Below are 27,391 nucleotides of genomic sequence, written 5' to 3'. Positions count from 1 at the left end.
TCCATCGGCGATTTGTGGCGGCTGGCGCGATTCAAGCGATCCTTCGCCCGCTGCGAGGTGGGCGGAGCATCACGCGCGACTGGAAGCTGGGGTGAGCGGCGTGTCCGACGCGATTCACCCCGAGGGGCGACAGTGGGAGAGTCGGAGGGCCGCGAGGGCTGCTTCGCGGACTCCTCCATGGTGGACATGGGTCCGCCTGACAGTCGCCAGAGGCTCGGCACGAGAGGACTTCGCACACCAAAAACTTCCCAGCTAATCTGGGGCTAAAACTACGAAAATACCAACGCCGAAAAGGCAGGTACACAACGCTGATATTCGGTGTAAAAACTACAACGAGACGACACGAAACCGCACTCGTATAAGAAAACATTTTCAGGTATCCAACCTGAATCATGTCACATTGATAAGTTTTGTTGAGGGCTATATGTTACCCGATATGGAATATTTGAAAGAGTGTATAACATATTCCCTATAAAAAATCAAAATCAAAATTTCGTTATAAAATTAAAGAACCGTGTTAAGAATATGTAGTCGTCTAACATCAGTTTCACGTAGAATACTGTTCTGCAAACCTTAAAAAAGCGAAATAAAATCAACTCCCGTTTTACATCTCAGTTGCTTAGTGTCCCCAACAGGTGGCTCCATTGTTAAAAAGCATCGGATTTTTAATCTCTTTATCACCGGTTGTTTTCACTGTCACCAACAGATTTTGAAATGGTAAAAATGTTTTAAGTTCGACTTACGTATCACACTTGGTTTTAGACGCAATAGAGTCTTTAATTAATCTACAATATCAAAAATATTATAAAAAGCAGCATAAAAGTTCAACAATGCAAAAGTGAAATATTTATGTCGATTACCACAGTACTTACATCATGTTATTTTACGTCCATAAAACGTGATTGTCAACTTTAAAGTATGTGTTAGGGGTTGACGGAAGAGTGAAGTTCATGCATCACTAGAAAACTGTAATCGAACACATATACTAAAAATGATTGGGGCCCAGTTGATGTTAACTTCAAGAAAGATGATGGAATGCTCAAAATAATTATTCTACGTCAGTTGTGACACTTGTCTTCAAAATGTCACAATATTCTACAATACATCAAAAAATGTATTATTTGCGCTGCAACACTGTGCAAATGCGTAATGTGTCATTTTCTAACTTTTTTTTTTCATCGATGGTTTAGGAGTGAGAACAAAGATAATGCATCACAAGGGGCAAAAACAACAAATCGGTGACTCGTTATAGAAAAACGAAACCAGTAATGAACTACACCAATACCTACTGAAAGTTCCATCAAATGACCGGTTTCAGTCCGTAATGACCATCCTGAGATCTTTTTTACACCATGTCCTAAAGTTTTAAGGCCATAATGACATCGTCAAAACATCACTTTAGGACATGGTGTAGAAAAGATCTGAGGATGGTAATTAAGGACTGAAACCGTTCTAAAGAATTCACATTGTGATCAAAGACTGAAATAAAAAACATTTGACAGTATTGGATCACTGTTTGTATACGCGACCATGTCGCAGTTGGTGAAAGTTCCATCACACATTCACAATATGATTTTTTCAAGCAAGTAAGGAATAGTAAATTCCATTTTCGGAAGAAATAAGGTATTTATTACGAAATATCTCTGATGTCGATTACCACTGTGTTTGCATCATGTTACTTTCCTTCTATAAAACATGACTGTCAGCTTTAAAGTATGTGTCACGCTGCGAGAAGAGAGTGAAGTGAACGTATCTCTAGAAACATGTAATTACTGCTGTTGTGTCTAGACAAGACAGCGTAGACACAATGAGAGGAAGCCGAAAGGCACGCGCTTAAACTCACGCAGGCTGGCGTGAGGTCTGAAACAGGATACGTAATGAATGCTATAAAGAAAAGTACGTAGCTTCTGGAATACTTTACTTTAATCCACATTTGTAGAACATCGCTCTTGATGATACATTAATAGAATCTCAATATCTATACTGGTAATGGCGCCTTGCTAGGTCGTAGCAAATGTAGCTGAAGGCTATGCTAACTATCGTCTCGGCAAATGAGAGCGTAATTCTCAGTGAACCATGGCTAGCAACGTCGGCTGTACAACTGGGCGAGTGCTAGTACGTCTCTCTAGACCTGCCGTGTGGCGGCGCTTGATATGCAATTACTGACAGTGGCGACACGCGGGTCCGACGTATACTAGCGGACCGCGGCCGATTTAAAAGCTACCACCTAGCAAGTGTGGTGTCTGGCGGTGACACCACAACTGCAAATAAATGGGATCCAGTTAATGTCCTGTAGAAGAGACTGAAGAACGACAAGCGGTTTTTGTACGCACCCTCACAAGGGGCGACCAAGGACGGTAACAACGAAAGACGTATCATCTCCAAAGACAATGTAAGCGTCGATATCTCGAAAATGAACAAAAGTATGTATCATTTATCCTATTATATGAGAGACTTCTCACACTTCGCAAAAGCTATGAAGATTCATATTAAATGTTTCAGCATGTAAGTTCACATAGCTTTCACGCTTATTGGTCCATGCCAGCATGTCCCAAAAAGCAGCGAGTTCTATTGGTCATAGAGATAAGGGATCCAGGATTTTGGATAGCCCTTTGGTTAGCGACCGTTTCTATACCTACTGGAAGAACTAACGTACTGTAGCTACTCTACAGTACAGTACATATTTTAAACATTGCACACTTCATCCTGCCCAGGCCAATTGAGCAAATCTGTGGTTCTAGGTGTGGTACAGGATGGTCCTTGGTTAGATTGTAAAAGCACCATTTGTTGATGAGCGGTTCCTGAGAAAACCTCGAAAAACCATAAGTTTTGAGTATGGACAGTATCAGTTGTAGGGATGGCATTTGTGCCATCTCCTGGCGTATTTTTCCCTGTGAATATACTTGAAAAAATGGCTTCATATTTTCCTGTAATATGTGAAAAATACTAACATTTTTTAATGTGAAGTGCCTAGAGTCAAAAGGACAAATACAGATTTATTATCTATGAAGAAATACCTAAGAAGACAATGTATACTCTGTTAATTTTCATGTGTGTGATAAAAGAGAAGACATTGTACCTCTTCGAGTAGTACCGCTGACCTAGCAAAACGCATTCTTTCTACGTTCCATACTAAGAGGTCTGTAATAAGTGTAATAATTATTAATTTATGTAAATTGTTTTAAGAATACAGAATGTTGTTTGTTAGTATTGAAAACAATTTCTTTATTTATAGGACAACTCTGCCCATTCCAGAAGTTATTTAAAGTTTTATTAGTTACGATCTGGCTCTATTGTTGTCCGCCATTACAGCCGATACAACTAGTTTCGGTCATCACGATCTCCCAGCCCAGATATTATTAAGATAACATATTCAGTTTATGCATATATGAAGGTGTTAAAGCATCTCCGTCATTATTTTCATTTTCCGATGTAAATTTTACCGCAAGTATCGCTCCTTTACAGAGTAAACTATAACTAAACACGCTTCATGAAATTATAACTAACCACCCAGTGTCGTAATAATAATTATACATATATACGAACCCTAAGGTTTCAACCCCTGAGAACAAAAATATCATGTTCATATGTCGTTTTTGCTTTGATGTCTAATTACGTACCTGCACGGTATCGTAACTTCAATAAAAGGAAATCATTATGATAGATTATTTAGCACACAGAGATGTTGGGTGTAATAAGTCAGTGTTAAAATTTTGTACAGTTTAAAAGATTGTAAGAAGATCTGTGATATAAATAATTAACCATTATCTGTTTAAAAGACAGTTTCATACAACACGTTACAATTACAGTACTTACAGATCATTCATTCATATGTACACACATACACACACACACACACACACACACACACTATACACAAATTCTATCGTTTCTGTTCATGTCAGATCGTCGATTTGTTAACCGCATGTTCTCCAGATGATATTCTCTTCGACATTCGAAACTTTTTTCGCTGTTCAGTGTCCGTTACCTAGATCCAGAGGTTCAAACATACCATATTTATGAAAAAAATTGCAAAAACCGGTTGTCAGCCGATTTTGTACCGTGGGTCACAATTTATCTAAATATCTAACCATGGCAAATGGCTCAAATCTTCGCTCTACATTCTTCAGGCATTTATATAGAAATCCGTTTTCGGTAATCTGTATCCGTTAACAATGTACGTACTCAGGAGAAACCATAATTTTTAGCTATCAATATTACCGATTGACAAAAAAATAAACTAAAAAGGGTCTTAATATTCCTAAAAAGAACTTGCAATTGTTGCCAAAAATTACGCCAAACTGGGAAAACTGCAAATTCAGTAAAATATTTCTAATAACATTTTTACTCTTTTAAGATACATATCAATAGCTGGACGTTTTCAATGAACTGCGAACGATGAACAAAGTATCCACAAAAAATTAACGGAAACGATTTTGTGTTAATCTTATGGTATACATATTTATCTGTTGTGTATATGTGTCATAATATATAAATACTGGTAAATCGAAGTATATATCGAAGTATATACATATGAGGGTGTGCTCAAAAGTAAGGCCTTCGAATTTTTTATGTAAAAACTCTTAAAGCCTTTTAAATAAAGCGAACTTTATTAACACTGTACGTTTTCATTCTTCATGTCTACATATGTATTTCCCGATATAGTCACCCTGGCGACGAACACATTTCTCCCAACGAATGACCAGTTTATCGACATCATCACTTTTATCACTACTGAAATGGAGTCCTCGAAAGTGTTCTTCAAGTTTCGGAAACCCCAGAAAATCGGATGTGGCCAAGTCGGGACTGTAAACCCATGGCGCCAGATTAGTGCAGATGTCACATCGGTCGTATGAGGTTTGCCATTGCCATGGTGAAGTGGACGTTGCTTCAGGTGTGGACGACCTTTTAAGAACCGTGCTTTCAGGTTTCTACGTATAAAATCTCGATTACAGCGCGTTCTTTCTCACGCACCGACATAGTCACGTTACACACAGCCATGTTACACGCTACAATTCGGAGCCCTGTGGCAGCAGATGGTTGAAACTCGCGTCAACAAAGCGGGAATGTCGACAGAGTAATATGAGTCAGATGTAACACCTCAACAGATATTGAGAATAGAATGAAAAATTCGGAAGTATTAATTTTCATCGTAAACTGTCAAAACTTTAGTGACCTACAGAATTCGTTTTATATGAGCAGCACTACCTGCTGTTGGAGGAAAAGAAGCGAATTAGCAGAAAAATGCTCCTGGCAGAGCAAACAAATGCTCCTGGCAGAGCAAAAAAAAGGTGAATATTTTCCTTTCTAAAAGATTCTGATCGAAAATGGAGAGTCTCCTGCCTCAGTCTTCAATTCGCCTTTTGGCATGCGAACATATTCGCTTTTTAATGCTGAAAGGTTGTAGCAGAGACACAGTGACGGTGAAACAGAGAGGACACAGCACCAGTGGGAGAGAAAGAGAGAGGAAACAGTGACATTGGGAGACGCAAGTAGCAGTGAAAGAGAAGAGAGATGAATGAAGACAGCAGCAGTGGGAGCAACGGAGAGGAGGTACTGATAATGTGAGACAGTGGCAGTAAAAGAGAAAGGGAGACGGATGGAGAGCGAAAGAGGGAAAATACAGTGGAACTGGAAAACACGGGTGAATGGAAACCATAACCATACACCGGCTTGGGGGACGGGGGGGAGGGGGGGGCGGCCTCTGTGGAGCTCCCGAAAGCGGCAAATTTTAACACGTACGTGTAGTTGAGGTAGCAGTTTGGACCGAAATTTTTAAACACGTAAGTATGGGGAAGGAAGGAAGTAGGATTCCCAGAATTTTTGGCTGCCGAGGTATGGTGGAACAGTGAGTGTGGGAAAAAAAAGTTAAAAGGAGACGCTGTAAGTGAAAGAGGAGACATTGGCAGTGGGATATACCGTAAATCAATGGGAGACAAATTAAACAGTGGGAGAGAGACATATACAGGTAGTGGCAGTGAGAGGGAGTTGCAGTGAGCATGAAGGCTTAACTACAAAGAGAGAGAGAGAGAGAGAGAGAGAGAGAGAGAGTTAAAGGATTTGGAATCGGAGTGTTCTGTGCTAAGAAAGCGCGAAGTGAGGAAGTCGGAATCAGAATTGAGGGAGCTGGTTCACCACGTTTCTGTCAGTCTTTTGAAGAGGAATATATTCAACGTTTTTGCACTCCGACAGGACGATTTTTCCTCTGATCGTAATATGCGCATGATCTCTACGAAAATTCGGGCTAAATAAAACTGCGTTATATGTCAACTTACTCACATACTGCGAACAGAATGCTGCTTCAAAAAAAATATTACCACATGTAAACTGTCTGTATTACGTATTGAAATACTCACAGCTTGTATATTGGCACTACTAATAAAAACTTTGGGTTAATCAGAACTCATTTACGGGTAACCTTCGATAGGCGTTCCACAATTGCAATGTCTTTGGACCTTTAAATTAAATATTTTTCCTCTTATGATGTATCTATTTAGCTTATTAAAATACATACAGCTTGCATGCCTATCGCAATACCCAAGACCCCTACGGAAAATCGAGCGAAAGTGAACTTATATTATATGTAAGATTTCACACACTTTTCAAGCAGATTGAAGCTTCAAATTTTCTGTATTACTTATTAAAACACTCACAGCTCGCTAACTGGCACTAATGATAAAGAACGCGCTTGGAGACTACCTCAGTGCACATGTGCAGACATCTGCAAGTCCTATGATGACATCGATTAAGAAAGTAGAGACTTCTTCCAACAAGAAAAAGTAAAGTGAGGCTTATCATTCAATACTTGGGGGAAACCTGTATTCCCTCGGCAGTACGTCGTTGTGTGGAAATTTACAGCGGTATATAAATCAAGAGATGATTATCTTGAAAAAGATGTGGAAACAGTATGCGCCGGCTAAGTCAGAATGAAGAGATTCCCCTTTGTAATTTCTTATCTCCGCCAATATCCAAGAAAGCATGTTTGCTCTCACTCATCTCCAAGTGAGAGTTCTTTGAGGAGGAACAATGCATTAAATTTTATGTTACAGAAAATTTACCACAACAAACCAACTTAAAACTATGTGCCGGACCGAGACTCGAAATCGGGACCTTTGCCTTTCGCGGGCAAGTGCTCTACCATCTGAGCTACCCAACCACGATTCACGCCCCGTCGTAACAGCTTTACTTCCGCCAGTTTCATATCAGCGCACACTCCGCTGCAGAGTGAAAATCTCACTATGGAAACATCCCCCAGGCTGTGGCTAAGCCATGTCTCCGCAATATCCTTTCTTTCAGGAGTGCTAGTCCTGCAAGGTTCGCAGGAGAGCTTCTGTAAAGTTTGGGAGGTAGGAGACGAGGAACTGGCGAAAGTAAAGCTGCGACGAAGGGACGTGAGTCGTGCTTGGGTAGCTCAGTTGGTAGAGCACTTTCCCACGAAAGGCAAAGGTCCCGAGTTCGAGTCTCGGTCCGGCACACAGTTTTAATCTGCCAGGAAGTTTCATGTCAGCGCACACTCCGCTGCAGAGTGAAAATCTCATTCTGGTGACATCTACATTTATCGCACGAAATCCTAGGGAGACACGTGTTGTGACGTCAAGAAAGGAACACATTCTGCTAGTGTGTTTCGGAAATAATCTTGCCCACGCTGTCGTTTGTGATAGTGAGTGCAGCGGTCTTCTGTATGTAAGAGGCATGATGTGAGCTACATTTGACAACAGTTGTTTGGACGTCTTTCGAGTAACAGTGTTAGAAGATATTGCAATTGTTTGTCTCATCTACTGTTTACCCATCGTCAAAGTTTTACTTCGTGTCACAGAGTCGTTTGTTAAGGATTATCCGTGTAAATTGCTGTCCACGTATCATTTCTGACTAGCGCAGATGAGCCAGATATAAGGGTCTATTTGTACCGTGCGTTTTGGTACATAATAAGCAGACTTCGTAACACAGGTGATACGATATACTACTAAGCAAGACACGTTTTGCCCCAAAGAGTAATGGCTTAAAATGTAGGCGTGGGAGGAGACAAACCGAGATAACTTTAAGTCACCAGATGCGTATTGCATCACGTGTGACGATTGGTGGTTTCTGGTACATAGATCAGAAAGAACGAAGCTTTGGGGTACGGTTTAGAGAACGTATTAACAACACGAGCTCAAGTCAGCTTTAAGCGCCCATCTACACGAAACAGGCCATTCGAATACCGGGCTCCATTCAAATTTGCAGCTGCTGCGCTATGAAAATAAGGGCATTACACTCAACACTTAACAAGAGGTTGAAATTCACCCTTCAGTAAAAAAGTTCCCCGAAACTACTCTTAGCGCGCAAACCGAGCGGCGCCACAAAATCCTCCTATCCGGTTTCGTTTGTCTAGGTAGACAATGATTAGATAATGGTCAGCCCACGTAGCAGTTGCATCCCTAAAAGACACTGTTATTTTCGTAGGACTTGGTTATATTTAATTTTATTCTCAATTAACACAACTGACCTTCTTAAGAAACAAACATGTATCCTGAAATACTGTCGATACGCTGTATGCTTGCATCTACATCTACATCTAGATGAATACTCTGCAATTCACATTTTAGTGCTTGGCACAGAGTTCATCGAACCACAATCATACTATCTCTCTACCATTCCACTCCCGAACAGCGCGCGGGAAAAACGAACACCTAAACCTTTCTGTTCGAGCTCTGATTTCTCTTATTTAATTTTGATGATCATTCCAACCTATATAGGTAGGGCTCAAGAAAATATTTTCGTATTCGGAAGAGGAAGTTGGTGACTGAAATTTCGTAAATAGATCTCGCCGCGACGAAAAACGTCTTTGCTTTAATGACTTCCATCCCAATTCGCGTATCATATCTGCCACACTCTTTCCCCTATTACGTGACAATACAAAACGAGCTGCCCTTTTTTGCACCCTTTCGATGTCCTCCGTCAATCCCACCTGGTAAAGGTCCCACACCGCTCAGTAATATTCTAACAGAGGACGAACGGGTGTAGTGTAAGCTGTCTCTTTAGTGGACTTGTTGCATCTTCTAAGTGTCCTGCCAATGAAACGCAACATTTGGCTCGCCTTCCCCACAATATTATCTATGTGGTCTTTCCAACTGAAGTTGTTCGTAATTTTAACACCCAGGTACTTAGTTGAATTGACAGCCTTGAGAATTGTACTGTTTATCGAGTAATCGAATTCCAACGGATTTCTTTTGTAACTCATGTGGATCACCTCACACTTTTCGTTATTTAGCGTCAACTGCATGTTCTTAAAAACAGTACAGTGTGGCATTCATAAAAGTTCATGTAATTAGCCAGTTTTCTTAGAGGGGTATTAACTTGTATATTGAAGTTTTTCACCTTTTTTTTAATATATTAATGTATGAAAAAAGAAATTTCTAGTGACCACACAGTATGTGAAACATACCGCCACCTTTCTCGTCGTAGATGGCGTCACTTGGGTCCTAGATCCCCGCTGGCGCTATCTCGCACGGACCCACTTGTACTTTTGTGTTCTGAACGGAACGGTAAGGCATTCAAAGCTCTATTATACTTCTCTGTCGAATTTGACACATGCTGATGTGGTGTTCGTAGTTCCTATAACTACATGGGAGTCAGAAATTTAAATAATTTAATCTGGCTTCCCCTCTCTTATGGGTTCGGCGCGTACCCAATCAGTCTGGTCATAGACACCGGCATTTAGCGCGCTGTTGGTTTCATTTCGACGACGAACGGTGGCAACAGACTCGTAGCATTTACTCTGCCGCAACGTGACTGTTTAAAAAATGAAGAAACTTGTGAGGACTCAGCTCTCATTGATATATGGCGCTTTATAGTATGACATCTATTTTTAAAGTCACTGCAATTCTCTAATGTTTCTATTTCTTGTACAGATCACTTGAAGATGCAACTTCGCGGATGCGAAATTGATGGTGAATTTTTAATTAAAGAATTTTAACAGCCAGTGCTGAAGTTTTTAATCACTAGCATCAGTAACAATTACTGATCAGTGAGCTTCACTAATCACTGACGATAATTGTTCACAGACCACGATTTTTCACTGCCTGTCAGTGATTACTGACGATCATTGTTCAACGACCGTCAGTGACCACTGACCATCATTAATCACCGATCATCACTGATCACTGACCATCACTAATCACTAAGCGTCATTGATCACTGACAGTCATTGCTTACTACCATTTATCACTGAGCATCATTGTCCACTTTCCATTATTGACCCAATGAAATGCTATTTTTCTGTTTCACATGGTTTCAAATTCGACTGCAGAAGACTGTAAAATGCCATAACAAGCCGCTGAGCGTTTGTGGATGAGAAAGGCAGACGAAAATTTTAAAATACCTTTTAGCACACTAGGAATCAGATTAAGGAGATGATATGAATCAGAACCCTGCTTAAGAAGGAAATGTGCAGAGCACATTAAAAAATCTGACCCTATTGTGTAATGAATCAATCGCCCATCACACTCAGTGAGTAAAAATGTAAAATAACAGTATTTATGTATTTTCTTGGAACAACTTAACAGGGGTATTAATGAGATATTATTATGAGTTTCACACCGTAATCCAGCAGTGGGTAACGTCGGGTGTAGAATATCACACCAGATTTTGGAAAAGAAGATGAGCGCACTTCAAATTGCCATCAGACTTAGTGAGTAGAAAAGTAAAGTACCAGTATTTATATGGTCACTTACCTTTAATTAACAGACGTATTAATGGGACATTATTCTCAATCTCAGACCATAATTCAGCTTCGCCTAAAATATCTCGGAAGGTTTTGGCAGACGAGAGGAAGATGAGGTTCAGGAAGTGGGGATTTCAGCTTTCCACCAGAACTGCTTCTCAGAGATTAGGACAACTATTCTAAAATAAGAGAGATGAAGCCTTTAAAAACACTGTATTTATGACAGCAGAAGGTGCAGAAGAAGAAAATAATGATTACGACGAGGTAAATGATGACGATCACGATGAATGAGAAGAGGAAAAAGAAGAAGAGGATGACGTTGATAGTTGGAAGATACCTCTAAAAAATTGATAAAATGTACCAACCCAAATGAATTGGAAGAGTTCTTGCTGCCTTTGAAAGTGTTATGGAATAATTCACATGAAAATAACATACTACATTTTGAAGAGGAACTTAGAGAATCGTCGGTTATCGTCTGAAATTGGAGGGAAAATTAAAAGTGAAGTCGCATATGAGAACACTAAGTTATACTCATACTCAGTAGTATACGGAAGGGGAAAACGTGCAACTCTTACCATAAAATGTTTAGAGCTTATGACAAGGCTCACCTGTTTAAAATTTGTTTCCATAATGAGATGGAAGTGCAGACACATATTTCTTTGTGTTAAATGTGCACCTTGCCTTTATTCGTGTACTGTGTTTAGAATCCTGTTTATCCTAATAAATTCAGTGTCAACGATCGGTTTTGACATATAAAATGGGCTATTAGTATACAAATTTTTGTACTTCATTAATTGTGAAGTAAAAATCACTATCGTTAAAATAATGAACTTCCCTTTTTATCATAGTAGCACACTCAGTCATAACACACCTGTCTAATTCTCAAGAGCGATGCTATACTTAAAGTTCTCATCAGTAGTGCCGATAAGTGAGCTGTGAGAATTTTAATATATAATAAAGACAATTTAGATTTGGAAATACTAAATTTGAAGATTTATTAGGCTTTGAAAGTGTGTAAAATCTTGCATATACAGCAGTAAAACTTTATCACCGGTCGAATTTTCATAGAGATCTTGCACATTACGACAAGGGTACAATCTGGTGCATTTTAATAAATTGTACGGATACTTCAGAAGAGGAAAAACAATTAATTTAAAGGCCCATACAGCTTACAAGTATGGCATGGCTATCGAAGGTCCGTCGCAAAAGAGTGTTGCTTAACGTATAGTTTCATATCAGTAGTGCCAATGTGCAAGCTCCGAATATTTTAATACTTAACACTCATAATTTTGAACTGTCAGTATTTCATTTGAAACGTCACTCCGCTCGCAATGTGTGAGAAACCTGAGGAATAAAGCAATTTTCTGTCGCACTGATTTTCGTAGGTATTGTGCATTCAGGGCCCGGGTTCGATTCCCGGCTGGGTCGGAGATTTTCTCCGCTTAGGGACTGGGTGTTGTGTTGTCCTAATTATCATCATTTCATCCCCATCGACACGCAGGTCGCCGAAGTGGCGTCAAATCGAAAGACCTGCACCAGGCGAACGGTCTACCCGACGGGAGGCCCTAGCCACACGACATTTCCATTTCCATTGCAGTAATCATGCAAGCTGTGCCCATTTTAATCACTAATTACTACAATTTAGATGCTGAAATATTTAATGAAGCTTTATTGTTCTTGCAGAGAGTGAGAAATCTCACAAAAATATCATGAATGATACAAAACATTATTTTCGAGATATTACTCTGTCTTTGGAAATGTCATATCACTCACTGTTACCGTCTTTGGAAGTCTCTCGTAAGTGTGTGTACAAAAAATGCATATCGCTCTGCAGATTAAGTGATATATCTTAATAAAATACTATATTCCTTTCAAAAGTCGAACACTTTATTCCTTGGTTCCGTAAAAAAACATTTGTGCATGTGTGGTGGAAATTTTATTAGATGTTTGAGTAGCTAATTACAGGTTTTTTTTTGTACGCCATAGCTCTGAATGCAGAAGCAGCCATTTTTCTAATACTTGTCACCGATGTGTTTTTTCCCCCATCTTGAATTGGTGATGAAAAAAAAGGCGTTAGGAAATGACAGGGCACACATATCAGACTGAATGGGCTGTACAAAATTAGATATTGTTGCAGTGTAAACATTACATTTTCTGATGCATTTTAGAATATTGGGGCATATTTTTTTTTGATGAGCGTCACAGCAGAGGTAAAGTAATTTTTTTGAGCCTAGTAACATCAAATGCGTCCCAGTTATTTCCAGTACATGTTATCAATTACAATTTTCAGTAATATATAAACTTCGCTCTCTCCTCACCCCGTATCACATACTTCAGAGTTTAAGTTCATGTTTTATGGATGGAAAATAACAAGATGGAAATACAGTGACAATCGCCATTCACATTGTACTTTTGCATTGTCGACTGATTTGGCTGACAGTTTAGAATATTGCGACGACATAGATGTGGAAAATAATTAATTTACGGCTTTGTCGTGTCTTAAGCTAAGTATGGTCCATAGATCAAACTTAAAACGTTTTCACCAGTACAGACACCTGCTGGTGACTGTAAGAACAACTGATGGTATGGAGATGGATCAGATGGTGCTTTTAAGAGTGGAACCATCAGTCTGGGATACTAAGCAACTGATATGTAAAACAGAAATTGATTTTATTTCACATTTTTTAGGTTTACGGAATAGTATTTTAGGTATTACTGATGGCGGAAACTACATATTCCTAACTCATTATTCACATTTTATGAGCAAATGTTGGTTTCTAATTACTTATAGGGAACATGTTGTAAACAGAATTCAGTATTCCAAGTAGAATGATATGTATCTTTGAATGAAATTTACCGATATGGCTGATGAGTCAGCCCATAAACGATTTTTTGGAAGTCAGTAATGCAAACATAGTTGACAACATTTGTGGCAGTTTTGATAATTCAGATCCTTTGACGTATTTTTTGATAAAAAAATACTTAGGATACTTCTCACCACGGACCAGACGGCGTTACGTCACTGTCGTAATACTGGGCTCTGACTGGATGGGAGAGGTGTGTGATGTATTTTTTGATAAATAATTCAGCTCTTTCGGAAACTTTAGAGCACAGTCAGTATGGGGCTACATTTCACATCACTCTTGCATTTTAATACTAGGTTCTTAATGGAAGAAAGAAGAGAGAGAAAAGCGCAAAAAGTAAATGTGTTTGGGTATTAATGAATATCTTTGGATTTAATCCGAGTGTTACGTGTTTTTCACTGTACATTGGTGACTATTTTTTTAATATTACGCTCTTAATGGCGGGCGGTAGGGAAATGAAAGCTAGAAGTAATGAAATCTGACGCCAGTTTTATGTATCATTTGCGGACTATGCTCTGGTTGGATGGAAGAAGGAGGCGGCATGGGGTACAATGCATACAACTGGTCTACTTTCGTCAACTTTCGTTTAGGATACTGCGCTAAGATTAGCTACGAATAGCCTTGCTGCGGTTGTAACACCTGTTCCCGTCAGATCATCGAAATTAAGCGATGTCTAGCTTCATTACCACTTGGATGGGTGGCCGTCGGGGTCTGTTGAGCACTGCTGGGAAGAAATAGCGGATCAGGCCACAAAAGCTGTCGACAGCCAGGGGAGCGGCGCGCTGTGAACGTGCTCTTCCATACCGGCTTAGGTTGATACGGCGGTCGGTCAGTGCCGGTGCGCCTACCGAGGCCTGTTTGGATGGAGTTTGAGTTTTTACTAAAATTAACTGGAGGTATGGAGTAGTGCACTGTGTGGTTGGCTGTCGATACGGGGAGCAGAGGTTACGTTAATTCCTCCCACTTACGAAGTTTGACTATTTCCGCCATCTTCGAGTTTTTGAATGCTGATCTGTGATTGGTTGGAGGTAAACAGTGCTGTCCTAAAAATGATCCAATGGCTCTGAGCACTTAACATCTGTGGTCATCAGTCCCCTAGAACTTAAAACTACTTAAACCTAACTAACCTAAGGACATCACACAACACCCAGTCATCACGAGGCAGAAAAAATCCATGACCCAGCCGGGAATAGAACCCAGCAACCAGGTAGCGGGAACCGAGAACGCTACCGCACGACCACGAGCTGCGGACAGTGCTGTCCTGTGATCGGTTGGAGATACAGGGAGTGCAATTGAACTATTTCCGACATTCTGGATTTTCAGTTCCGTGCTATGATTGTCTGGAGATAAGGTGGCTTCGCACTGATAAGAATGAAAATGTTACTGATCAGAATGATGACATCATCAATAAGAGTGATCTTGTCACTGACTGCGTCAAGAGTTCATAGTTATCGATGATGTCATGAATGACATTACTGATAAGGATGAAGACGTCACTTTTCTTCGTCGAGACAGAAGGCAGCTCAAAAGTGCGCCAGATTGTTGGTATCCCTTCTAATATCGTAAGCCGTTGAGCTGGTATTACCTGTTTTCATTAATAAACATAGGTAGGAGTGTCATAGGATTTCGGACCACTTTTTGACCGTTGGCCGCTAATGTTACAAAGGAGGGAAAATTGTACCTCAACGTCCATTAGAGTTTGAGACATTACAGTCAGACATTTCTATTGGACTGGGCAAGGGCATGAAAAGAATATGCCGGTGCCCCCTCAGAGGCATGCCTACCAACGTGGCACCTGCCCACTCAGATTCAGGGAAGGTTTTCATCGTCATCACTGGACAGGGTAAGTGTGATGTTAAAGTTCGGACGAATAATCTCAACTGTGGATGACAACTATTACAAAATTAAAATGACTCCAGCTATGTGCTGAGACGTCCATTCATAGCTCACGTAGGAATACTGATACTGCTATTTGGCCCACTAGAAGACAGAACACTGGACAGACAAAACAAGTTATGATAAACAATCAGAAAAACTAAAAGAAGAAAAATTCAAAGAGCCCAACAGAAATAAAACAGATTGGACAAATACGCAAAATTTCAAAGAAAAGTGTTCTGAGCACATCAGAGAATAACCCTGTAACAATCCATACTCCATCATTGTAGAAGACATCATAAGGGAACATGGGTAGTTACAGCAGCTGATAATATGACCCTCAGAGAAATAAAGGGACTTATGCAAACGCTAAAAATGTGGATTTGAAGGAAACAACTGCAACCAGTAGAGGTTTCGATGAGTGCTTTATTCTTCGATAACTGGTTTCAGGCTGCAGTCCATAGCCAGATGGTAGTACGGATTTCTTGTACAAATTTAGCTTTGTTTCGGTTCTATAATATATCAGAATATTCATGATTTTCTTCTTTACAAAAAGCTTCTACATTTCACCTCTTTTAGGAAAAGATGTACATTGTGCTTTACGGCATAAGCATCTGTTTCAGTGATATGGAGCATGCTGAACTCGAGATCGACTAAATACAAGGTGTCGGAAACTTGTTTCTACATTTGATGTGACATCAGCTAATGACTTGACTTATTGTACCAAATAACAAGAATGGGCAGTAAAACAAATGCCAAGTGGTTAGGACCTCCCTTCGGATAGACGGATCGCCCGGTGCAAGTCTTTCGAGTTGACGCTCCTTCGGTGACTTGGAGTGTCAATGGGGATGAGATTATTATGATAAGGACAACACAACACCCACTCCCTCATAGGAGAAAATCTCCGAACTAGCCGGGAACCGAACCCGGGCCGTTAGGTATGACATTCCGTCGCGCTGACCACTCAGCTACCAGGAGCGGACAGAAGGCGCAGTAATAGCATGTTTCTACAGCTGTGATGTATAATATTGCAAAACTTCTTTTTCTTAGGCTGGATCATGCAGAACACTATGCATTTAACATGTTAAGACATACTGGTGATGTAATATGAAAGTTTTTTTACATGAATGTTTTCTTTTATTTACTCGGTTAACTATGGCAGTCATCTCTCTCTCTCTCTTTCACTCTCTTCCATATATATATATATATATATATATATATATATATATATATATATATATATATATATATATATATATATATATATATATATATATATATATGGAACCTTTTTGTAATACCCTATACAAAGAAATAAAATATGTTATGTGGACATGTGTCCGGAAACGCTTACTTTCCATGTTAGAGCTCATTTTATTACTTCTCTTCAAATCACATTAATCATGGAATGGAAACACACAGCAACAGAACGTAACAGCCTGACTTCAAACACTTTGTTACAGGAACTGTTCAAAATGTCCTCCGTTAGCGACGATACATGCATTCACCCTCCGTCGCATGGAATCCCTGATGCGCTGATGCAGCCCTGGAGAATGGCGTATTGTATCGCAGCCGTCCACAATACGAGCACGAAGAGTGTCTACATTGGGTACCGGGGTTGCGTAGACAAGAGCTTTCAAATGCCCCCATAAACGAAAGTCAAGAGGGATGAGGTCAGGAGATCGTGGAGGCCATGGAATTGGTCCGCCTCTACCAATCCATCGGTCACCCAATCTGTTGTTGAGAAGCGTACGAACACTTCGACTGAAATGTGCAGGAGCTCCATCGTGCATGAACCACTTGTTGTGTCGTACTTGTAAAGGCGCATGTTGTAGCAGCACAGGTGGAGTATCCCGTATGAAATCATGATAACGTGCTCCATTGAGCGTAGGTGGAAGAACATGGGGCCCAATCGAGACATCACCAACAATGCCTGCCCAAACGTTCACAGAAAATCTGTGTTGATGACGTTATTGCACAATTGCGTGAGGATTCTCGTCAGCCCACACTTGTTGATTGTGAAAATTTACAATTTGATCACGTTGGAACGAAGCCTCATCCGTAAAGAGAACATTTGCACTGAAATGAGCATTGACACATTGTTGGATGAACCATTCGCAGAAGTGTACGCGTGGAGGCCAATCAGCTGCTGATAGTGCCTGCACACGCTGTACATGGTACGGAAACAACTGGTTCTCCCGTAGCACTCTCCATACAGTGACGTGGTGAACGTTACCTTGTACAGCAGCAACTTCTCTGACGTTATCGTCAGCTGCACGAAGAATTGCCTCGTCCATTGCCGGTGTCCTCGTCGTTCTAGGTCTTCCCCAGTCGCGAGTCATAGGCTGGAATATTCCGTGCTCCCTAAGACGCCGATTAATTGCTTCGAACGTCTTCCTGTCGGGACACCTTCGTTCTGGAAATCTGTCTCGATACAGACGTACCGCGCCACGGCTATTGCCCCGTGCTAATCCATACATCAAATGGCCATCTGCCAACTCTGCATTTGTAAACATTGCAGTGACTGCAAAACTACGTTCGTGATGAACACTAACCTGTTGATGCTACGTACTGATGTGCTTGATGCTAGTACTGTAGAGCAATGAGTCGCATGTCAACACAAGCACCGAAATCAGCATTACCTTCCTTCAATTGGGCTAACTGGCGGTGAATCGAGGAAGTACAGTACATACTGACGAAACTAAAATGAGCTCTAACATGGAAATTAAGCGTTTCCGGACACATGTCCACATAGGCCAAACTTTCAGGAATGTTTCCTGAAAGTTTGGCCATACTTTTTTTGTAACACCCTATATATATATATATATATATATATATATATATATATATATATATATATATATATATATATAGAGAGAGAGAGAGAGAGAGAGAGAGAGAGAGTTATCTAAGTACATTTTGTGTCTTTGTATGGTCACTTAAGACACAGTAAGGTTTGTTTTGAAGGTGCCAGTATATTTCCATTTCTTCCAACAACTTCATCAGCACTCTTTTATCAACAGCATATAGTTTTTCCAAGTTTACTTGCACGCTATTCTCTCTGTCGTTATGCTGGGCCATGTGAGCAGCAAAAGTTGAATTAGTTAAGTTTCTTAGCCTGAGTGCATTCATGTGTTCTCCATACAAAATTTTGAATATCCTGCCAGTTAAGCCACTATAACAGTTAGGGTTACAGAGCATTTCAGTTTATAAATACCAGCTTTGTTGTGTGACTCATTTTCAAGGTTTAAGCTATGAATTAATTTATTTTTTCAGTTGGTGTTAAACATCCATTCTTTTCAGAGTCACTGGTCTAAATTTGTTGAAAAACAGCCCCAAACTTAGTACTGAATTTCAAAATTGCACAAATAATATTAAACAAATAATAGTGTATGTGATATACTTATGCTAAATAATTGGGATAATCCCATAGGCCATAAACTAAAATTATACTGAAACTTGTAGAGATGAAAAGGGCACAATGCAATACTCCAGATGAATCAAAGCATCTCACAAAAAGAAACAAAACAACATTAAGACAATCAAACATCAATAACAAAAGTTTGCAAAGGAAGTTTTGCTGTAATAGTGTGAGAAGATTATTACCTAAATATGACACAAGGTTTCTTCTTAAATAACTTCATAAGGAAAATCAATTGTGATCCAGTCCTCGAATTACAGACAAAACTTAAGAAAGTGTTGAAAGAATGTAATTTCGTCTTCTCCTCAAGTGGAATATCTAAACGCACATTAATAAACACCTCCAGAAGAGTAATCACAATGTAAAATGTATAAAGCAAACCGTCCAATATGGTCAATTGGCAATATACAGAAGAGCCCATTTTAGACAAATTGGCAAGAAACTTAATGATACCTTATCTAGAACTTAAAAAGCTCTGGATATTTTTTCTATGAACAACAGCAATAAACTCATAAAAAGCTTTACAGATATTTCCACTCCAAGGACTGCTTCATTTACTGATTTAGTACAGTTAATTTATATGTAAATGTGCTGGTACATGAAACAATCCTATTAATTGAAATTAATCTGCTTAGAGCCAATTAACTTGAATTGTCAGAATTCTAACCCTAGTACTGTCATACATATTCAATTACAAATTTTGCATATAAGAAGATGGAGTAGTAATAGACAGCTACCTAGCTAGTCCCCTGGCCAACTGCTCCATAAATGATGGGGTAACCATAGTTCTTTTTTCCAAAAATAATACATCAACAACCAAATTAATTAAATATTATCAATGATATGTGGATAACAAACTTATTCTGTTTGTTGGAATAGAAGAAGAAATAGATAAGTTTGCAGAGGAACTTAACAAACTATACAAAAACATAAATTCTCTGCTATAAACTTTCTATCTTAATACATCAGCAAAAATAATGGCAAATACGAAATCGAAATATACAGGAAACCGACTATCATATCAGATAACACAGAACAGTTTATTATAGATAGCTTATTATATGGCAATAATAGAATAGAAGAAATGGTTTGGTTGACTGTACCAAGATACTGAATGTAAACTACAAGAACTTCACACAATTAAACTGACAGCACACAGAAATGGGTACACGTCTGCCACAATCAGTACTCTTCACAGCAGCACGAAAAAGAAATTCATTCAGAGCAGTGACACCTTAGCACAATTACCCCATCCATGACACTCAGTGATATATGTCTACATAACATAAATAGCCAAAGTCTCATATCAAATTGCTAACTTGTTCCAGTTTGGATGTATCCAGATTAGTTTCTCTACAAATAATAAAATACAAAGTAATTTAACTCATAAATCAAATTTTAAAAATGAACCACACAACATGGCTTGCATTTATAAACTTCATTGCTCTGTGTACCCTAAATTTTATATTTGCCAAATTTAAATAAATTAACTTTTGCTGTTCGCATGGCCCAACTTAGCTACACAGAGAATAGTATACAAGAAAACTTAGAAACACTACATTTTGCTGAGAAAGAAGTACAGAATAACTTTTGGAAGAAATGGAAATGTATAGCGACCTTCACAACAAACCTGACTGTGTGACTGTATCTTCAGTGACGAAACAGAGCTAAGGAACCATATGCACATACTACTTCAGTAATGTTGCATCGATAGAGGGAAATAAACGTCCTGTCATTGTCTCATTGCCACTATGTTTTAAAACATTAAATGTATAGCGCCCAACGCGATGTAGCTCAAGCAAAATTTTTTGGCAATTATATACATTATAGCTGTATACGTATGTCATTACTGCAACATCTGGTTTTTGAGAACATCCAATTAAATCAATAGCTGACGTGAAGTTACATATAAACACATGTGTCCACCACCTCGTCTATCTTCAGCCATGTGTTAGACGTGCTCTGTATGATTCACGCAGACCTCTACGTTGTAATGCATTGGGAAAAATCCTTTCTCAATTAATTAAAACGTAAAGTCTTCGAATATACTGTAGGAACCTTTGTAAACAAGAAAATCACGATTACTCTATTATGTAATACAGACTAAAATAATGTGAAATGTGTGCAAGAAATTCTCCTTTCCGTCTGACGATGGACTGATGGGCAAAATGATTTACAGCCAAATAAACAATTCGTCAAAAAGTGCGGCTGGTGGTAGTTTCCTCTTCAGTGATGTTTACGAAAACAGTGTTGGTGTTCTCAAACTATTAAACTAAAAATAACATTACGGTACCATATCGTTGAACGAAATGAAGTAAACGGAAATCGTTTAAAAAGTAAACATATTTTGCATAGAACATTCTGTAAATGAAAGTTGGCGCGAAGATTATGGAATAAAAAGTTGCTTGAGTCAGTCAGGAAAAATTTTAACGTTTGTCAGAGTATTAGACGCGCATAGCTTGTCCTCTTACGAGAAACTGTATTCTGTTATGCACATTATAAGTTTCGTAATGGGACTTTTCACCACACCGGTTGAAACAAAACGAAGCAATACTTGTGTAGGTTACCATTGTTACAGATGGGGTAATACCTACCAAGACATCATTATATATTATGATTAAAGATTTGCAGAACTCCTCAATCGTTAATGGGGGAGTTGATGATAAATGTCCAATCTGTGTCGAGTTTACCAGAGGACACAAACTTAAGAAAACGTGAATTAGAGGTTAACGCTAGCTATCATCTCTTTATTCGGGTGACGTGATTTGGGGAAGCAAAATGAGGTTAACATGGCTCACCATTGCCAGATGGAGTGTTGTACCCTAATTCCGCAGAATACAGATTTAGTGCGTCATGCACTGTGCCACTGTTGTCTGTCACCTGATCTTGCTACCAGAAGATGTCGCAAGTGGAACGTCACTTAGTAAACATTCTTTACGAATGGAAAATGAAATAAGTTAGTACTCACCATACACATTTTCAGGCAGCGGTAGCTTCTTAAACAGAAAAACATCTACAGCGCACGAAGCTCAGCAAATACTGTCACTCATATCAAAGAAACTTCGAGACGTAAGGCGCTTAGATAACGTCTGCGACACATGCGTGCAACGGGAAAGATAAGACACGATGAGGGAACGATGCATACGGACTGTCATTCGCCGGCCGAAGTGGCCGTGCGGTTAAAGGCGCTGCAGTCTGGAACCGCAAGACTGCTACGGTCGCAGGTTCGAATCCTGCCTCGGGCATGGATGTTTGTGATGTCCTTAGGTTAGTTAGGTTTAACTAGTTCTAAGTTCTAGGGGACTAATGACCTCAGCAGTTGAGTCCCATAGTGCTCAGAGCCATTTTTTTGACTGTCATTGAGCAATCGGTTACTTTAATCTTATACCATCTTTCCAACCTTATCTCAGGAAGAACCGTAGTGCTAGGTCTGCTTAGCCAATATTCTGCCGCATAGTTTTACTATTTCCTTCAGTGGTGGGGTGACACAGTGTGTTGTTATTGACACCGAAAACGGAGGAATGACCTTCAACAGCCGTGAGTTTCATGACTGTCTGGTGTTTTTTTTTTATCTTTAGTTAGCCGTGGTGCTTGGTACTGGTTTACCTTATTATACAGTACTTCTAGGAAACGCCGCTAAGACAGCGTGCCTGTTGTTATGCAAGCACATTAGACATAAAATTAGTGACCCGCAAGAGCCACGACGGTAATATCGCCACTAGCAGTGACACTGGCCTCAAGTTCGCGAGACACACAGTACGGAAGCCTCAACGGGTATCATATGTGGCTGAATCCGCTCATTCATGATTAGATTCCACAGAGGTACCAAACGGTGGGGATGTTGATGGTTACTTTTCACCCCTTTTTCCAAATAGACGAAAGAATTTTGTGTTTCGATCCATTACAAACGGTTTGTGAAAGCCTACGAGTCTGAAAACAAAGAGTTTGTTTGTAAATAAGTTTTCCGCTAACAGTTACAATTTTCTTTTATTCGTATTGTGCCAAACAGGCCGCAGTTTCAACGTCGGGTACCCAGAGCACACTAAAGCTTACACACACAACAGACACACATCAGCAGTAGTCAAACGAGTAGGTCTACATAAATACAGGTCACCCACTTGCAGAAGTAAAGCAAAATGTCAAAGTACTCCAACTAGTAAATAAACTACATAAAATTGACTTATTAGAAGAACTGGATACTTATTCACATTACGGAAAATGTGCAGAAAAAACATTAAACGAAAAACTTGGAGATGAATTAGTGAATTTCTTCAGATACTTCTACAGTGTAGCTCCATAAAAATAATGGCACTTAAATTGTGAAACAGATACAAGCAAATTATGAAGACATTCTGTACAAAAATATATCATACACTGCGGAAGGCCTGGAACATTATCTACGTTGACTACATCTAAAAACTTCTTTATAACTGCTTATAAAAGTTACTCTCAGTGCATACTGTGAACAGAAAACAGTGTGTATTGTTTAACAGTTATGGAACACCATACAAATAGCTCATAAGCAAACTTTAAACAGAAATCCTCCAAATTTTGCAACTAGCTACACATTAACATTGATAACAAACCAGAAATGGAGAGTTTTTATATACTGCTGTGAACTTAACAGAAAAAACCGGAACTCCGTACATAAAAAACATTACGTAAAAATGACAGAGAGAAAACGCCCTTGGAAATGGGAATAATTTCCACAAAGGCGTCGTGTAAAATGTAAATAAAAGAAAACCGTGACCGGTAGCACAATAATTATTTGTAAACAAAGTAAACGCATTTTCTGCGCGATTAAGATCGGGAGATTTATATGACTGGGTCTCTGATTCCTCGTAAAACCGGGACTCAATGCGAACATGGCTGATTCCACAGTGAAACACTGGAGTGTTCGCACCTTACTCATCACGAAGTTTCGAGTTTCTACTGTCGCAGGTTCGAATCCTGCCTCGGGCATGGATGTGTGTGTTGTCCTTAGGTTAGTTAGGTTTAAGTAGTTCTAAGTTCTAAGGGACTTATGACCTCAGCAGTTCAGTCCCATAGTGCTCAGAGCCATTTGAACCAAGTTTCGAGTTTAGACGAAAGGGCAACGTTTAGTCATTCACAACAGTGGGTAAATAAACGATGTTCGCAGTAACCCGAACGAGTGGACACAAGCCGCGGTACAAAAAACCTGACCTTAGACGTCCCAGAACCACATCCGGTCTCAACTGCGCCCTCCACAGACTGAGGGTTAAACACCTCAGTAGGCCGTCGCTCCTGACGACGCTTTGCATCTCTCGCAAAGAGACGAAAAAGCGACTGTCGGGCGACACTGCACGCCTCTAGTCGGACAGAGTCTGGTTTCTGCGTCGTTTGACGCACTGAAGACGCGACAGAACAGGCACCGATGAGAGCCTTTTGCCACGTATCCCTTTCCAGAAGTCTCCTCCTTGCGGTTCCCTTCGCAAGATACGTGGCTCTTCTACCACTGTGTCACATTGAGAAGCTATTGCCAATTATGAGAAATAATGTTTTATTCTCTTACTTTCCTTCTGCTTCATTTACTCTGTACATACATCTTTGATGGTTTAGAGCAACGGTTCTCAACTAGAGGGGGGGGGGGGGGGGGGGGTATAAACCTGCTGAGGAATAAAATGAATTTTTCTGAAGGTAAAAACTAGACGATTGCATTCTGCTTCTGTTAGGAAACTAAATTATTTTCAAAAGATCGTAATTACTACAGTCATTTTATAAGACTGATTATATAAGTTATCAATAATTACTTTTTCTCGATTAGTAGCATTAATGTAGAGGAGATTACAGGTTGATCGCATAGTCCACCATCTACACACATACACTACTGGCCATTAAAATTGCTACACCACGAAGATGACGTGCTACAGGCGCGAACTTTAACCGACAGGAAGAAGATTCTGTGATACGCAAATGATTAGCTTTCCAGAGCATTCACACAAGTTTGGCGCTGGTGGCGACACCTTCATTTCCAAAATGAAGTTGTTCCAAGAAAACTCTTTCATTCTGCAGTTTACTTAGGTGTGGAAGTTAGTGATAATGCAGGGGAAGTGTTGGGAGCTTATAAATGGCGCGGGAGGAGAGGGGGGAGGGAATGCGGATGTACTAGATAATGTCTGATTACACTCTGGGGTAATGGTCTAATAAAGGTTGAGAACCATTGGTTTGGAATAATTGTTGTTTTCTCGTATAGTATGATATGTTGTAGCGTTCTTTAAAATGCTTAAGTGAGTCTCTGTGCACATACCAAATAAACGTGACCTGCTTTGTGGTACATTGAATGAATGCGAGACTGTGGAACGCATACATAACTACACTTACTGCGTGTAGCGTGTTGTAGCTGAAAATGGTGTACTTACTCCGTGTTATTCTTAGCAAAATCGTTATACGAATTGACTGAGCAATGCAGCTCATAATACCAATAAAGTACAGTCACTGCAATACACATTCAGCGCCTTAGGCACCGAATCCTCTCACCCTGTTCAAAACTGATAACTTTGGTCCCTGTGCACACAACAAATAAACTGAATTGTCTTACCTCTAAGGCAGCAACGGAGGAACGCGATATATTCTGGTCTCTCATGAAGGAAACAAAAATATGTTAACTAGAGGCTCAGCGGTGTGCAATGCTGGCCGTAATACTTTGAAATGTACATGATATTCTTTTTGCTGACAAATTAAAAAAATTAAAAAAGTGCAACATCTTTGAAAAACACATACACTGGACAGAGAGGCGGTATTGATTGTGGTGAATTACTAGCACAGACTTTTTAATGCATTTGCATTCCAAGTTAAGTTTGGCATTTCAAAACATCTGACAACAGAAATTATATTATTCAGAAAAATTACAAAATTATATCATTTTTACCAACTGACTGACAAACAGTGAGCTATTATCTAACCTCACTAAAAAAACCATACTAATGCAAATCACCAAAAATTACAAAAGGGAAATATCTAACAAAACTTCTCATCAACATTCTGGGGTTACTCAATAATTAACAATTACCAGCCAACTCATCTACACTAACACGCTCGCAAAACGAGAGTCATAAATATTTAACATCTTTACTTTGCTTGCGAGAAGAAGTCTGCTTACATGTTCTCGTAATTCCTACATTAATCTAAGACTTGGTGGCTTCACAGAACACACCACAAAAACTGCATATTCCATATTCTTTCGCTCACAGACAGCTACCTACAACTGTGCGCCAAATGCAAGAGAGCACTACAGTCTCAGAGCAGAAGCAGTATCTTTGGCTGTGTGACCGTACACAGTCAACGATCCGCTTTATAAAGCCTATCAGAGTCATACATTATTTATAATATAATAGTTTCGTTTTAGTTTTCATTAGTATTACTATCGTATTCGGTTCCCACGTGCAAGTGTAGTCCAGAAGACTGTTTTCACAACCCTCCAGCGGGGTTTAACAAATTTGGCAAATATTTGAAAGTATCTTAGTACAACAAATGTGTGGTAAATTAATCTCCGTTATTGATAAGAAGAAATCTTGAGCAGTATAGAACCATTACAGCGTAGTCCTAAGGACCATTATCAACTAAGATGTCATGATTGTACTAAGAATTGATAGTGCTCAGGTGCACTATTATGAACCATAATCTAGTTACATTATGAGTAAATTGTCTCGTAAACAAGGTTGCTGAGAAGTAAATTTTATAAGGCAAAATCTATATACAATCCTAATCGTCACGATAATGGTAGAGGATTGGGCAAGGGAAAGGAAGAGTCGTGACTGAAGCCTTTGGACATGTTGAAGTGACTGCATCATCAAGTCCATTTCCTTTTTTTTTTTTTTTGCTGGTTCGACAACTGAGTAGTGACCAATGTGAATTGAATTCAATGTCCAAGATATGTGAACTCATTATTTTCTTCAGTTACGCGCAGAGATACTAGAGGTGCTCAGCAACAAATTACCAACAACCATACCTGGCGATTATCATATCAGTAATGTGATGACCAGCATCATCACTGCTCTTCATAGCAGAGATTCTTCATAAATCCAAAAGACAAATATAGTCACTTATGTTGAAGTATGAATACCAGTAATAAATTGCTCCAGTACCACGAACAGAGGTAGTGTAAGACGTGTATATTTCTATTGTCTATTGTCAAACCACAATTTATGAAAGATGTTTATATTTTATTAATAGGATTAAGTAGGAATAATTAATATTTGTCATGTTGGAAATAATTGTAGTAGCAGGGAATGTCTGCACCAAAGTATTGTTGGCAAGAGAGATCGCACATTGATATAATTTTAAAAAGGGCGGGAGAGACAGCGTATGGATACATTTTAAGAAAAGAGCGGGAAAGACTGCGCATTGATACATTTTGTATTGGTAGCAGGGATTGTCTGCCCCAGAAAGCATTCTTGGCAGGAGAGACCGCACTTTAGCGTTCGTAGGAAGCGAGTAGTAAGCGAGAAGTGAAGCGAGTCGGTAGCAGGTCTGAAGCGAGAGGTTGAGAGGAGCAGTATGCCTGCCAGC

The 27,391-nt window shown here is 39.5% G+C and overlaps 1 protein-coding gene across 1 annotated transcript in view; it reads right to left on the bottom strand.

Moving 5' to 3' along the window:
* Nucleotides 1–21,868, bottom strand: part of LOC126094931 (leucine-rich repeat-containing protein 52-like) — a 47,278-nt gene extending 25,410 nt beyond the window's left edge. Inside the window, exon 1 of the mRNA XM_049909578.1 lies at nucleotides 21,831–21,868. Within this exon, the coding sequence (XP_049765535.1) occupies nucleotides 21,831–21,839 (9 nt within the window). The 5' untranslated portion in view covers nucleotides 21,840–21,868. The remainder of the gene's footprint in view (nucleotides 1–21,830) is intronic.
* Between the last annotated feature and the right edge of the window lie 5,523 nt (nucleotides 21,869–27,391).

Source organism: Schistocerca cancellata, chromosome 8 (assembly GCF_023864275.1).
Source record: "Schistocerca cancellata isolate TAMUIC-IGC-003103 chromosome 8, iqSchCanc2.1, whole genome shotgun sequence".
Lineage (NCBI taxonomy): Eukaryota > Metazoa > Arthropoda > Insecta > Orthoptera > Acrididae > Schistocerca > Schistocerca cancellata.
The sequence above is the reverse complement of the archived record's forward strand: the minus strand, read 5'-3'. Positions and strand labels throughout refer to the sequence as shown.